This window comes from Peromyscus californicus, unplaced genomic scaffold (genome assembly GCF_007827085.1).
Source record: "Peromyscus californicus insignis strain IS unplaced genomic scaffold, ASM782708v3 Scaffold_3__1_contigs__length_106647218, whole genome shotgun sequence".
In the NCBI taxonomy this organism is placed as follows: Eukaryota; Metazoa; Chordata; class Mammalia; order Rodentia; family Cricetidae; genus Peromyscus; species Peromyscus californicus.
The window spans coordinates 63,564,204-63,580,485 of record NW_026294551.1 but is presented as its reverse complement, the minus strand read 5'-3'; the positions used below and the strand labels follow the sequence as shown (position 1 = coordinate 63,580,485).

The following is a 16,282-nucleotide window of genomic DNA, read 5'->3' as shown; positions in this document are numbered from 1 at the left end:
CTGAGCCCTCTCTCCAGCCCTGCTTTTTTAAATTTAAAAATATATCTAGAATTCTTCTAAGTTATTTGTCCAAACTACTAAAAATAAATCACTTTAAACATTTAAAATACCTTTTTTTGCAAAATGATTCAACTTTGGTTAGTGAGGAAAAAAACACCATCACTCAGACTTTGGAGGGGGGGTTTCAGCTGTACTAACGTAGAGGTCAGCACCGCACGGGGGAAGGTTAGATCCCACGGAGAAGTGACCCAGGACATTCTCAAACAGAAGGATGACACAGAAAATGCCCCTTGCCCGTGGCTGACAGCAGCTCACCCGGGGTTTACCCGTTTGAAGAGCAGCTCCTCTTCCTAAGCAGCACAGAGTACTAAATCACGAACACACACCGACCAATTGCTCTGCACACAGGAGCAACTTTTAAACCACACAGCATTGCTCAGAGTGGAAATACTGTTTCATGTTGTCCAATGGACCCTCCAGACCTTTGCTATGGAAATGTGGTTGGTGAACTGTTAATATAGGAGATCATGCAAGGGCCAAGCAACCATGCCACTAAACACTCTCTTTAGATAAACTGCCCTTAAAAAATAGCCTGTTTTTCCATTGACCTTCCTTCCGGTCCTCCTCACTCCATCACTCTGGTGCTGGTATTGCAGGTGGGTGCCACCATGCCACCATGTGATGCTGGAGCTCAAACCCAGTTCTTTGTGGATGCTTGGCAAGCGTCCCACCAACTGAGCTATAGCTTCCTAGAAAGACTAATTTAATAAGAAAAGCTATGTGGTACATAATTCAGTGCAAACTCTTGGCCTGTTTAGGAGCCTGTGTGTGTGTGTGTGTGTGTGTGTGTGTGTGTGTGTGTGTGTGTGCAGTAGTAGTAGCAGCAGTAATGATGGTGCTTGAACGCCAGTTCTGACCTGTACCCCAAGCTTCAGTCTAGGGCTTTGACTATTTATCTACACATTTACTTTCTGTATCATAGTAACCCGAATCGTGACACATTATCTCCCTGTTGTCAAAAATTGACATGCATTATAAAAATCCATTTTTTATTTCTATTACATATCAGTTTGTTAGGTAATCACGCTTTAATTTACTTGTGAGTTAAATCACTTGAATACTTTATAACTCTAAATAAAAGAAGTTCTGAGGACTTGAGAGATGACTCAGTAGTTAAGAGCACTGGTTGCTCTTTCAGAGGACCTGGGTTCGATTCCCAATACCCCCATGCTGGCTCACAACCATGTGTAGCTCCAGCTTCAGAGGGTCTGACACCCTCTTTGACTTCCATAGACAAACATCCATAAAATAAATTGAAATAAATGTTTAAAAAAATAGAAGTCCTCTATGCTTAGCCTGTGGCATTACACATCCATGAAAATGGATATTCTAAGGGACCTCTATTGCTCCAAGTACCTTTGCTGCTTGACACCCAGTGCTAGAACTTGAGAATAGGCGCTTTTTATTATATTTCATCCTTTGAGGACCCAGAAGTTTGTTCAGGGTTCTGCTGGGTGGTTCTTCTGTGCAGTGTTGGGGGTTATCCGGCTGGAGGGTCCAGCCCCATTCAGGAGTTGAAGAGCTGGCTGCTGGACTGGCTCACATGTGTGCTGCAGTCTCCCCAGCACGGTCAGTCTTACAGATAATGGACATCTTGGTGACTTGGGGTACCCAAGACAATCACTAAAAGTTGCCAGGTATCTCACAACTTTGTCCAGGAAGATCTAAAGAATCTCTCACTGAGTTCTAGTGGCGAAGCAAGTCACTAAGCCTAGGCTTCACAAAATAAAGAGAGTTTGAGATTGCCAATTAGCACATCTCAACACTCAATTCTCAACACTCAAAAGTGTGCTAGAATTAGGTCACGTCATTATATTGATATATGCACTGATTATCTTTTTGGATGATTCTTACTATGCTCATTTATTGACTTGTGGCTTGGATTTGTACCATTGCTTACAGGCTCTTCTATGTTATTCTGGGATATAAAGGGTTCTGAGCTGCTATGCAATGATAACTCTATGGAAATCCATTGGGGAAAAAAAACAGTGGTCCTGGATCTGGGACAGTCATTATGTTTCACATTTCTTAAATCAAAAATTTTCAGCTCTGTGACTTGCATTTAAGCTTTGCCTTTACTGTTGGATAATTTTCTTCTTTTTCTAATTTTCATCCATTTATTGTTAATTTACTAGGCTTGATTACATTAATAGTGTCTCATCAAGACATCAGGGTAGAAACAAAGAGCTAAATATAAAAGGATCTTCTATGTGAAAAACAAACGCAAGGTGTTGGAGGGATGGCTCTGGCTAAGGGTGCTTGCTGCCCTTGCAGAGGACTTCAATTCCAGATCTAGTGAATCTAATGCCCTCTTCTGGCCTCCGTGAGTAATTGCACGCACACATACATACCCCTCTCCCCATATATACACATAATTTAAAATCAAATACAATCTTCAAGAATGGTTTAATAAAAAGAAAGAAAACCAAATGCAAATAAAATATAAGGTGCTTGCAATAGCTCTATTTCAAGCATCTTATAGGTGCTTGTAGGATACTTATAGGCAGCCAGTGGGATGTTTGTAAGAATCTCAGTTTCCCTGGCTACCAGAACTCTATAACAGCTGGAGCAATTACTACCACCTTTAATAACTGATTCTTATAGGAAAAAGGGAATTGCGAAGGAGATCATTTCATGAGGGTCAATATCATACAGATTGGTACTTAAAGACGCTCAGTGTATCACAGATTGGTACTTAAAGACGCTCAGTGTATCACCAACGTCGCAGACACCTTCTATAAATGTTATAATAATCACCTTCAACATTTCTCGTGTGTGCTTCTGGGGAGCAAAGCCAGGACCAGGCTAGGCACCAGCTCTATGACTAAGCTAAGCATCTCCAAGCTAAGCTCTTAAATTTTTATGTGATGCTTTATTGTCTTTAGCATTGACCATGCTTGTTGCCATATTCTCCTGGGGACATGCCCATCTGTAACGCGAGAGGTTAGGTCTATCTGTTTTCACCAATATATCCTACTCTTCTAGCCCCGCAGCAGAAAGATTGACAGTAGTTCTCAGTCAGTGGTGGGAAAACTTTCTATGAAGGCAGTTTGAACCCAGGAAGAAGAAGAAAATCATCTATGGTAACAAAAGAAGAGTTCAGTCACATAGTTCTTGTGACATATTGGGAAAAAATACATCTATCAAGATTTCAGTCCATGAAGAACAGATGCTTATTATAGATAAGACTGTGTGTCAGGCTCATATTGTGCACGTCTGGAGTGACTGCAAAGGAAGACAAAGGCTTAAAAAGAGATAAATAGGAAACCATAGAGGAAATATAGGAAGAGGGAAAAAAAGGAAAGAACTAGGAAATGAGGAATCCAGTAGTCTAACACGTACTGGTGAGCATCAAGTCATTTACACAATTGATTCTTGAAGCTATATGTCTTCTTAGGATTGTGCTTCAAGAATCAACCTCTTAGATGCTCAACTTAAGCATCATCACCACATAGAAAGTGAAGTATTTTGAGATGGATTTTTTTAAGCTTTCAAATTTCTCAAAGAACTTACAGTTCTAAGCATTTTCCACAGTCCTGGGAGTTGAACTCAGGACCTCACACATGCCAGGCAAGGGCTGTACCACTGAGGTATACCCCCACCTTCCCGAGTCCTTGCTCAGCCTTCTGCGATTTATGCAGCTCTTCCCAGGTTAGACCTTCACCGTCCACACAGCCTCCCAATCCTTGCCAGGAGTCTTCTGAGAGCCCCCTTCACGTCCTTATTCCTCAAGGTATAGATGAAAGGGTTGAGGGTGGGGGTGATTATGGAGTAGAAGAGGGAGATAAACTTGCCCTGTTCTTGAGAGTAACTGGATGGGGGCTGCAGGTACATATAGATGGCAGGTAGGTAGAAAAGGGAAACCACCAGCAAATGGGAAGAACAGGTCCCAAAGGCCTTGTGTCGTCCCCTGGAGGACTGGATCCTCAGCACTGCCCGAGCAATGAAGCCATAGGAGAGAAGGATGAGGGCCAGAGGGACCAGCACAAAGAAGGCCACCAGCACAGCCAGCGTGGCATCATTCACTGTGGTATCGGCACAGGACAGCTTGATCATGGCTGGCACCTCACAGAAGAAGTTGTTCAGCACCTGCTGCCCACAGAAAGGCAGCTTCACTGTCAGGATGACCTGAACAAGGGAATTGCCAAAACCGCTGAGCCAGGCCATCGCTACCAGCTGCTGACAGAGCGGGCGGTGCATGATAATGGCATACCGGAGTGGCTCACAGATGGCCACGTAGCGGTCCAGAGCCATGGCGGCCAAGACAATGCACTCAGTGCAGCCCAGCCAGTGGAAAATGGCATATTGCACGGTGCAGCCACCATAAGTGATGGTCTTCTGGGAACTGCCCATGTTGACCAGCATCTGAGGGACGGTGGTGGTGGTGTAGCAGAGGTCCAGGAAGGAGAGGTGGCTAAGGAAAATATACATGGGGCTGTGAAGCTGGGGATCCAGCTGGGACACGGTGATGATGGCGATGTTTCCCAGCATAGCCAGAACATAGGACACCAGGAGAACTACAAAGAGTGGGAGCTCTAGCCATGGCCTGTCCGAGATGCCCAGGAGAATGAAGTCCTGTGGGGGGTCCCAGAAGTAGCTCTGGTTGTCACTTCTCATGATGAGGCATCTTCTGGCAGCCGTGATGAGTCAAGGGAGCTTGAATGAGTAACTGTCAATGGAGAGAATGAATCATTTCCTCATTCCATATCTGCTCTTTCTCAGACTGTATCCTGTCTGCCCCCTCTTTATGCAGAGACCCCTGGACGGGGAGTCAGAGCAGCAGGATGTACATCTCACACCCCTCTGACTCTGACCTCCGCCAAGCCAGCTGCCTTCCTAAACTTCCACCCCTGCGTGTTACAGTGGGAGTGGGGAAGGAGGCTTGCTTCAGCTGCAGACATTGCAGAAGATAGAGGGGCTTATGTGCCAAAGTTCCACACAAATTCAAATTCGGTCATGACTACCACAACTCCCACCGTCACCACCGTGTTCGACTTCTCTACAAACACACTGAGGGACGTGTCCACTGTCTGAGGCGTTTTTATTTTGTCTTCTGGAGATAGTGGTAGGGTAGAAGAGAGAAATGACACAGAGCAGGAAGAGCTTTATAAGCAAGGAGGGACTCTCATGATAAGATCACAGCCTTCTCACCTCTGAGAAGTGGCTGAGACCTGTCCCTGTGAGGATATGTTGTGGCTCTCAGGACTAAGGAAGCCCTTGTCCTATGACTGTTCTCGATGGCAGATCTAACACTCACTTAGGCAGTAAAAATAGCAGAGTTCCAGGCTCTCCGAACACCTGGAGTAGCCAAGAGATATGCTACTTCAGTTCCTGATTTGTTCTGATGCCTAGTGAGACCCCAGAGGACATAGTCATGAGCATGGAAGAAAGCCCTTGGAATTGTTTGATGAAAGATCAGAAGTGGGACAGGGAGCGCTACCACACAGCCAGTTTGATTTCTGGGTGCCATCACTAGCAGGGAACACATGAGCTGCCGTCACTGATTCATGGGACTGAGGTAGGAGACCAAGTGAAATTCGGCCGTTAGGAATCGGTTCCAGTAAGCCTCTGCATGCCTGGGGACCAGAACCATCTGGAAAAATTCCTCCAATGACAGTCAAAGCTGCTCCATGGATCAAAGCCCCCCTGTGTGCAAGTGCTGCATGGGCCAAGGCTCTCTGTCTTATGAACTCTGATAACTGTGATAGCTTATGATGGAGCTCCGGTGCTAGAGAGAAATTTGTCATCTCTGCACCAGAAGAAAAGCCACCTTTTTACTTCCTACCCACTTCTGTTTCCCCTGTTTCTGTAACTATTTAAAACACAGTTCTTGCCACTTAAACAGCATCCTCTCTAAAAAAAATCCCCATTCTTCAAGGGTTCCTATTATTTTCTCTAATAGTGTTGGTTGAAGCGCTCAACTCTGGAGACCATGGTCTTCATTCCCTGTTGTCTGCAAGACATGATCCCAGGGTCAAAGCAGTCTGCAGCTGCAGCCATGACAGCTGTTATTTGAAGACAACCCAGACTCTAAAGTTTAGATAGATGAATGCCAATTACTTCTACTCTGTATATTGTTTCAAAACCAACGTTCTTTGCCATAATGTTCTCAGTAGGCTCGTGAAACATTCAATTATTGCACAATTCTATCAACAATCCTTAAAAGCATTAACTTCAAAGAGCAGGATTTATCTCTAATGAGCTCTGGAACTTCATTTTAGCACAGGGAGCTATGAAAGGGCACAGCACATTTAAAAAACCCATGTTTTAAGGCTCACACTGGAGACTGAGGCTAGATTCATCTGCATTCACAGTGGTAGTGGTGGGGTAACAGCCCTATAGTGTCCTCGGCAGCCTCCTTGGGGGCAAAACAGCTGAATTCCAGGCCACCACTTACTCTGCTATCCAACTTTGTTTTGCTCGATTCTCTACTCATTTAGGCCTCTACATTTCCTGGCTTTCCTTCTGGAACACAGCTATCCGGTCACTATACCACCAACACATGCTGCTCGGTCACAAGTGTTCTCTGAGGTCCAAGTTCCCTCCCAGAGTAAACACATTAATTTCCAGGCACAGTCACACTGGAGCAGAGTTCTTCTAGACCTGTGCCTCCAGTTGTGATTTTGACAGTGTCTTCTCCTCTTGCCTGACACTGTGAAACTTCACCCATCAACCACGCTTCCGATGCTAATACATCCTTTTCCTCTTAACCCCCATCTGATTTCTCCCTGGTTACCATGACTCAAAGCATCCAGGTCACGTCTAATGAGGTTCTATGCACTCCCGCCTCCAGCCGTGATCTTGCGTTATTGGTTCTGTCTGCACAAGGCTGGTGTGCAGCGTCTCATCTTCCTTTCTGTCCTGGGTAGCAATGCCTGTCTAGACCTCAGAGCTTGCAGATTTGCTCTGCAGGCAGTCTTTACTCCCCCACCTAGCACCCACACACAGTGATGGCATCTTCCTAAGACTTGGGTTCTAAGAGCAAAATGCCTTCAAGTAATCCAGTTTCCCAAGTGATAAGGACCATCTCCTTCAATGACAGTGCTTGGACTATGCCTGCTGGAGGGCAAGGATACGGACATGCAGATACACCCTTAGTACATGTGTCATCCTTCGTGTGATACAGACCTCTGATTGATCTTGATTTTTATCTGTCTATCTACCCACCCACCCACCCACCCACCCACTCATCCATCTATCCATCCATTTTTCTATCATCTATTAAATCATTTGTCTACTTATTTATCTTATCTCATCCTTAACAACTGCCGTTGAAATTCGCTTGGAATCTGATAGAATTGTGACTTACTCTACCATTAGAAAGGGAAAAGCAATTCGGAGCAGTAAGTAGAATTTCCAGAAAGCAGCCCCTAAGATGGGCAAACAGACTCAGCCACGAAATTTTATTTCTTATTAATTCTTTCTTCAATCTGAAAATTCAGTTTAAAATTTCCTCCATCTGGGCAGTCAAGACAAGGCCCCAGTTCCTGCCCTCTTAATTAGGATTAAACTCCAGGGCTGAGCCTTGGCGCTAAGTATGGATGGCAGCATTCTCCGTAGATGATGTTAATGCGTGCTCTTTCAAGACAAAGGGGGTGTATGCAGGGGTATGTCCTGGCTCAGTGGCAGTCTTTCTCATAGAGTTCTGATTGGTGTATTAGGCCGTTCCCAGTATGATGAGGAAGTAAACACACACTCACCATTACAGTTTTCGGCTGGCATCACTCTACTAAGTGAAGCAAAAGCTTCATTCTACAAGTTAGCCCCCACCTGTAATTTTATCCTAAAGCAGATGTCACAAAACCTCTCTGTGATACAGACTCCATCTTGTCCGGAGTCCAGGACTGACCCTTACCTTCCATGGTTCTCTGGCATCACAGAGGACCTGGCTCAGGGAAGGAGGATTCTTTGCAACCTAAGCTGGTCTGCACTGGGAAGGGGTGCTTAGGAAGGCAGTCACTGCAAATGCAGACGTGTACTAGGAGAATGCTGTCTGCTTGTTCTGATGAACCTGCAGAGACCTCATGCCTACCTGAACCCGGCCCTCAGCAGGTGCAGATAGCTCATTCTTGGCCTGGAGGTGGGAAGGACTCTTCCTTGCTGCTGGTTTGCTGGGAAGACTCAGGGCCATCTGTGCTTTCCTCTGGCCACAGGCAGGCTACAGAATCACAATAACCTTGTGCTGTGGACACTTGGATATGGTGAAGCCAATTCTGCACTTACACAGACTGAACACCTTATTGCCGAAGCCAGGGTGTTTGGGCAGCAACGATCACACTTAGGCAGCTCATGTCACACTTCCCTGTGATTTCACAATTATTCCCCAGGTTGAACTTGACCTCATCCTCTGCGCTCTTTTCCAGGAGGGCTCTGCTCTTTGTCCCCAGACGCAGACAGCATAGACGCTCGCTCTCCTCTGGCTGGGAAGTTATCCCTGATGTTTTATTTAATTAGTGTCTAAGGGATTAACTGATCATTGATGTAGTGTGAGCTATAGTATTTGCAATTAATGGTAGGTCCTAGAAGACCAGAGGAAATGGAGCAGTCATGGGGCACTGAAGGGTCCTCCTCCTTCTCCTTCAATTCTTTAATGTTGGGGAGGAGGTCACTGTAAAGCTAGCAGAGGACTGACTTGTGTAGCCTGTGGTTCAGGTAGAGAACAAGCTGAGCTGGCTTCAGGACCAAAATCAATCTCTGAGTCTCTAGGTGGGTCACCTAGTTTCACTGTACCCCATTTCTACTGACAAAGCATAAGAAACACTAATCTTGCCCTCCAACGCCTATCACAAGGGAGAAACAAGTTGGTTTGTAAAGTACGGAGAACAATGGCCGGCACAGAGGAATTCAAGTTCATATTTGTTCCTAATTGCTAATGTTGTCTGAGCTACTTATTCTATTTGTTGCAAGGAAGGGATGAAAACTCTGGACAGAAACCATCGTGAAGGGCAAATCCTTAGTCATGAGCAGCAAATCGTGTGAACAGAAGCTAGCTGTGGAGCCAGGGTGAAAGGGAGTGCTTTTAGACAGTTCCCTCTTTTCTAGTCAAAAACCAAACAAACCAAACTGCAGGGGCTGGAGAGTTGGCTCTGCCCTTAAGAGTGCTTGTTGCTCTTGCAGAGGACTCAGGTTTAACCCAGTATCCATGTGGTGGCTTACAACTGTCTCTAACTCCAGTTTCAGGGGATCCAACATCCTCTTTTTTTTTTTTTTTTTTTTTTTTTGGTTTTTCGAGACAGGGTTTCTCTGTGTAGCTTTGTGCCTTTCCTGGAACTCACTCGGTAGCCCAGGCTGGCCTCGAACTCACAGAGATCCGCCTGGCTCTGCCTCCCGAGTGCTGGGATTAAAGGCGTGCGACACCACCGCCCGGCCCAACATCCTCTTTTGACCTCCTTGGTACTAGGCATACACATAGTACACATACATACACACAGGCAAAAAAAAAAAAAAACCCTCAATATAATAGGATAAAATAAATAAAATCTAAAAAAAGTGTTATATATATATTTGAATCTTTTCTCTCTTTTGCTTAATTAGGCTAAGGATTTGTTTATCTTTTCAAAAAAAACTACCTTTTGTTTCATCTCTTCTTTGTATAGCCCTTTTTTTCTATATTTCATGAACTTATCTCTTGATTATTTATTGTAGGGAGCATTGAGGTCCTTGTGTTCACAATTAAGCACCAGGAGAACAAGGAATGTTAAACACACAGGGGTTTGTATGTTTCCTTAAAGGGAAGGATATATAATCTGTTATTCCCTTAGAAGGCTGGGAGGAGACATGGTTAGTAGCCTGGTGGCCTCAGTGCTATCTGTGTGGCTGAGACCATACCAGATCCTTCCCCAGACACCCTTGTTTCTTTTTTTTCATCTACCTATCTATCTATCTATCTATCTATCTATCTATCTATCTATCTATCTATCTATCTATCTATCTATTATGTATAGTGTTCTGCCTGCATGTATGCCTGCAGGCCAGAAGAGGGCACCAGATCTCATTACGGATGGTTGTGAGCTACTATGTGGTTGCTGGGAATTGAACTCAGGACCTCTGGAAGAGCAGTCAGTGCTCTTAATCACTGAGCCATCTTTCCAGCGCCAGACACCCTTATCATGAGCTTGTTTTCTCAGTCAGTCTGTAGAGCCTATCTTTATGGAAGATGTCACATGTAGTCAGTCTATAGAACCTGTCTGTATGGAAGGTGTCACAGGTACTTTAAAAGGTTTTCCAGGTAGTCACATCTGATCTTTATTTAGCTTACTTTGTTCCTCAAGGAGATTTATGTGTGCCTTCTTGTGCACACAGGATTGAGTTAACTATCACCGGAAGGTCTTCACCAAATTGTCCTGTGCTTAAATATCTCTAAAATAAACCACTCAGGGTCAGACTCCCAAAGTTTGAACCAACACTGGTTATTTAATCCTGTTGAACTGAACTGCCTGCTTGTCTCCCAAGGATCACTACTCTTCTGGCCACGGTGGTCACAGAGACCCCTCCCCCCCCAGTTTATTGCCATGTGATAATATTTTTTAACTGTTTGTAAGACCTTGAGCTACATCTTCAGACTGATTGGAGGTTTCTCTGAGTTTTGATATGGGCACTCATCGTTGTAAACATTTCTCTTTGAACTGTCTTTGCTGCATACCAAAGGTTCTAGTAAGCTGTGTTTTCGTTTAATTACAGGAATTTTTAACTTTTCTCCATGATTTTCTTCAATGGGGGCCCAGGCCATTCAAGAGTGTGATGTTCAATCTCTATGTGTTCATATAGTGTCTATCATTTCTCTTGTTATTGACTTCTAGCTTTATTCTATTATGATCTGATAAGATTAAGGGAATTATTCTTTTATATTTTTTAAAATTTGACTCGTGGTCCAGAATGTTTTCTCTTTTGGAGAAAGTCCGTGGGAACTGAGTGGGACATGCATTCTACAGCTTTTGGGTGGAATGTTCCACAGATGTCAGTTTCACCTGTTTTATGTATGATACAGCTTAAGCATGAGGGTTTTGATTTGGTTTTGATCTGGATCATCTCTCTTCTTCAGTTACCGACTATTATTGAAGCTGGGTTTATCTATACCTTTATGACCAGTGTTTGTTTAATGGAATTAGGTATACTAACATTTGGGCATATCTATTCACAATCGTTGTGTCTTATTGATAGTCTGCACCTTTTATTAAAATGCACTGGCTTAAAACAACTCTTTTGACCAATTCTGACTTGATGTTTACTGTGTTCAATTAAGAATGGTTACTCCTTTTTGTTTCTAGCCTCTGCTTGCTTGGAATACAGTATCCCACCCTTTGACATTCATTCTGTGTGAATATTTATCAATTAGGTGTGCCACCTTCAGGCAACAAATAGTTGGATCTTGTGCTTACATCTAGTCAGCTTGTTTTCATGTCTTAATTGGAGAGCATAGAGCATTAACATTTGGATTATTATTGAGAGGACTTTGATAATGCCTGTAGTTTTACTTATTTTATCTGGCAGGTTCATAAACTATTCATCCTTTTCTTTCTTCCATATTCACGTTAGGGATTTATTGAATTGAATGGTGTCTAATCTTCATTAGTTCTCATTCATTAGTCTGTTTCTTGCATGAGATTTGTTATTTCATGGTCTTTTGTTCTGTGACTGCCTTTCTTCTTCTCCTATGTATAGAATTCTTTTATCTATCTTCTGAAGTGCTGGCTTTGTGGTATGACTTGCTTTAGTTTGTGCTTATCTTGGAAGATTTTTATTTCTCTATTAAATTAAAAAGGTATCTTTGGTAGGGAGATGTCTCAGTGATTAGAAGTGTTTGTTGCTCTTCAAAGGACTTGAATTCAAATCCCAACACTCACCCTGAGATACTCACAATGGCATATAATATTGGTTCCAGGGGATACAACATCCTCTTCTGGCTTCTGCCAGACCTGCTCACATGTGATAAACATAGACACAGACACATAAATAAAAATAAATCTTTAGAAATGAGAGAGGGAGAGATTAGGGATGAAGATGTGCCTCAGAGGTTACGAGTATTTGTTGCTCTTTCAGAGGCCCTGAATTCAGTTCCCAGCACCCATATCAAACTGCTCACAACTGCCTATAATGCCAGATCCAAGGGCTCCATCTGGTTTCCACAGGCACCCAAATACATGTGGCTCATATAGGCACATACATACACATACATTTTTTTTAAATGGGATATCATTGCTGCTGTAATAATTTTGTTTGGCAGTATTTACCTTCAGGGCTTGAACTGCACTGTCCAATACTCTTCTAGGTTTCAGAGTTTCTGCTGCTACTCTAATGTTATTATTATTATTATCATTTTGGTTTTTCAAGACAGGGTTTCTCTGTGTAGTTTTGGTGTCTGTCTTGGATCTCACTCTGTAGACCAGGCTGGCCTCGAACTCACAGAGATCAGCCTGGCTCTGTCTCCCGAGTGCTGGGATTAAAGGTGTGCACCACCACTGCCCGGCCTGCTCTAATGTTATTTTGATGAATGTTTTGTAGCTGAAGTTTTCTGCAGTCCTGCCCAGGGGCCACAGCCGCTCAGACCCAAAGAAACACACAGAGGCTTATATTAATTATGAACTGTATGGCCTAATGGCTCAGGCTTCTTGCTAGCTAGATCTTACATCTTAAATTAACCTATTTCTATAAATCTATACCTTGCCACATGGTTCGTAGCTTACCGGTATCTTTACATTTTGCTTCTCATGGCAGTGGCTGGCAGAGTCTTCCTGTTCCCAGAGTTCTCCTCTCTGTTTATTCTGCCTATACTATACTTCCTGCCTGGCTACTGGCCAATCAGCGTTTTATTTATTAACCTATCAGAGCAACACATTCACAGCACTTGTGTTTTTATAAATGAGTTGGCTTTTTTTTGGGGGGGGGTTGTCTTAATCAGTGTTCTATTGCTGTGAAGAGACACCATGACCACAGCAATATATAAAAAAAAAGCATTTAATTGGGGCTGGCTTACAGTTTCAGAGGCTTAGTCCACTATCATCATGACAGAGATAATGGCAGTATGCAGGCAGACATGGAGCTGGAGAAGCTGAGTTTTACACCCAGATCTGCAGGCAGCAGGAAGAGAGAGTCTGGTACTGGCTTGAGCTTTTGAAACCTCAAAGCCCACCCCCAGTGACACACTTCCTCCTCCAACAAGGCCACACCTCCTAATCCTTCTCAAGTAATGCCATTCCCTGATGACCAAGCATTCCAATCTATGAGCCTATGGGGGCCATTCTTATTCAATGCCCCCACAATAAAGCTCCACTTTTCCTCTGGAAGAGAATCCTGCCAGGTTCCTTTTTGTGGGTGGGGGAGGTCTTTTGAGATTTCCATGGAGCCTTAGATGGGCATCAGATCCCCTGGAGCTGGAGTCACATGCAGCTGTGGGTGCTGGGCATGGAACTTCTGTCCTCCACACAAGCTGAAAATACTCTTACTCTGACCCATCTTCTCACCCCTATTTATTGCCTTTTAAAACATGTTTTTGCCATGAGTTATTTCTTCCTTAGCATCTCTATCTGTTCCAATAGGCTCTTTGTTATTCTGTTGTTTCATTTGCTGTTCTTAATATTTTCAGCTTTATGATGTTTCTGTTTACTTAAAGAGACTAGACAGGTCATGAGCCCTAGGGGAAAACCTACTACTGTAATTCTACTAAAGGAACACAGCAATAAAATGACTCCTGGTGACATATTGCTGTCCCCATAGGTCAGTGCATCACTCAACCCTCTCCAGAGAAGCTTCGTCTTGCAGGAGATGAGAGCTAACACAGAGACCCACAACTGGACTATGTGCAGAGAGTGAGAGACTTTGGAGCACTCAGCCCTAAATGGGATGTCTTCATCAAAGCCCTCCTCTCGAGCCTCAGGGATCTATGCAGAAGAGGAGGCAGAAAGATTGTAAGAGCCAGAGGTGGTGGAGGACCCTGAGTCCAGACACAACAGGACTGATGCACATGTGACCTCAGAGACTGTGACGGCATGCACAGGGCCTGCACAGGTTCAAACCAGACACAATCTGCCACACCAACTCCAGTGTCGTCCATGTGACATGAACAATTATGTCAATAATAGCAGACGGGAGATACGTGTCCCACGGGACTAAGCTCCCTGGAGGTCCCTGGCAGAGTGCCCGTGTTATGCCTCCTTCTCGAAGGAGACATGCTTCACGGATCATGAGCTCCTTGGGCTATGGGTTGTGTATAACTGCTTTTCTGATAGTGTTCTAATTAATCTATAAAACACAGCCAAAATTAATGAATGCTTGGGTTGTGAACTATGGAGGAAAGGGGAGGCTGGACATGGACCTTATTTAGATACAGCAGAATGAGCTATTCCTTAAAGACCCCAAGCTGCTAGATAATAGAAAGTATAATAGTTCAGGCACTTCTAGGGAATGAACACTCACCCACTAGGAATCCTTTAGGAATCCCAACTAAAGTGATTTATGACAAAAGACGTTGTCTCATAGAAGGCAGATGGGGGGCCCCTCTGTTGAGGAAGTTCAGCATGGGAAACTTAAGGACAGCTGGGCAGTGGTGGCGCACGCCTTTAATCCCAGCACTCGGGAGGCAGAGCCAGGCGGATCTCTGTGAGTTCGAGGCCAGCCTGGTCTACAAAGTGAGTTCCAGGAAAGGCACAAAGCTACACAGAAAAACCCTGTCTTGAAAACTAAAAAAAAAAAAAAAAAGAAAGAAAGAAACTTAAGGACTACAGCAGAACCCCTTCCCCTTACAGGCGTAAAAGTGTAAGAGTCCATATTCCAGCAGGTAAAAAGGTTTTATATTAAAACAGATATGTGATAAAAGAACTAAAGAAAGACTTAGGGAGGATCTGCAGCATCCAAATTGGCTAAGTGGGTCATGAGAACCAGAAAAGTAAAAATGCATAATAAACTAGCGAGCGGCTGAGATAAAGATGAAGGACACAGCCGCAACCGCAAAGAAGCCTTCACAAGTCTAGGGACCGTACTAAGTTTAAAAACACAGACTGCTCTTTGGGTCATAAAGTTCTTGTGGGTGAAGGGGTATATCTAGCGCCGATTAATAATTGTGTGCTTGCTGTTTTTTAAAGATGATGTAATTGAATTATTGCCCAGCTCTTGTTGCTCCTTGTATGACTTGATAGTTTTCTTTTCTGTATATAAACTACTGATTTGCAGAAGTAAAATTGCAGCAGATTCAAACCACTTCTGAGTGTGTTGTCTGTCTGTCATTCGCCGAATCCTTGTCTTCCTGACTACCCAAGCTCTGGTCCCCCTACGGTCGTGGTACCCCCGATGGGCCAGTCCGTGGCAACAATCCCAGCACTGAGAAGGGGAAGTGGACACAGTCCCACCCCTGACCAAGAAGACATTTGCAGCTGATACCTACCTGCTGGGGAAAGGAGAACCAGCATTCTCCAACGGGCTGTCACTGGGGATGTCAACCACACCCCATGACAGGGCCCATGCTCAGGAGCTGGCCAGCACAAATGAGCTCCTTTTTTAAAAAGTGGGCTTTTTGTCCTTGTTTTGTTCATTTTCTTGATGACTTTTTGTTTTGATTTTTTGAGCGAGAGAACATGAAGTTGGGTGGTAGGGGAGGAGCTAGGAGGATCTGAGAGAGGGGAAAACATGATAAAAATATAGGATATGAAAAAAAACTTTGATACAATTTCTCTCTATGTAGCCCTGGCTGTCTGGAAACTCAGTATATAAAGATCAGCCTGGCCTAGATCTCACCTAGATCTACCTATTTCTGCCTCTGGAATGCTTAAAGGTGTGTGTGTCACCATGCCTGGCCTGAAAAACAAAAAGACGGCTGTGAATAGCTGACAAATTTGGGTTAGCACAGAACTTCATGCCAGGTTAGACCCAGTCCACAAAGACCCCACAAGGAGCCCTTTAGCTAAGTCAATACTACTAAAGGAAGTCCAGGGTTTGGAGCACTAGCATGCCAACTAAATATACCTGCTTTTTCCTGCAGCTTAGTGAATGAGAAGTAAGTTTGGATAAAATGAACCATCTATTATGTGCACTCACGCCACTGAGATTAGCTTCATGACACAGATTTCTTTCATCATTGAACCTGTACCTCAGATGTTGACTTTGTTTTTGTTTTTGAAGACCAAGATTCAATATTTTTCATGTTTGTATCACCAACATACAGCAGTCTGGCATGCATTAAGGACTTTAATAAATTACTTTTTAATCATTTTTAACAATATATTTTGCTTAC

General features: G+C 43.8%; 1 protein-coding gene across 1 annotated transcript; it reads right to left on the bottom strand.

Annotated features, from left to right (window-relative positions):
• Window positions 1-2,856: 2,856 nt before the first annotated feature.
• On the bottom strand, window positions 2,857-4,720 carry LOC128122415 (olfactory receptor 2B11). The gene has a single exon (XM_052757972.1). It carries the CDS (start codon window positions 4,675-4,677, stop codon window positions 3,721-3,723), a length of 957 nt encoding a protein of 318 aa, XP_052613932.1. The 5' UTR covers window positions 4,678-4,720; the 3' UTR covers window positions 2,857-3,720.
• Between the last annotated feature and the right edge of the window lie 11,562 nt (window positions 4,721-16,282).

Excerpts from the sequence above, each read along its gene's own strand:
- LOC128122415 (XM_052757972.1), bottom strand. The coding sequence starts at position 4,677 with ATGAGAAGTGACAACCAGAGCTACTTCTGGGACCCCCCACAGGACTTC.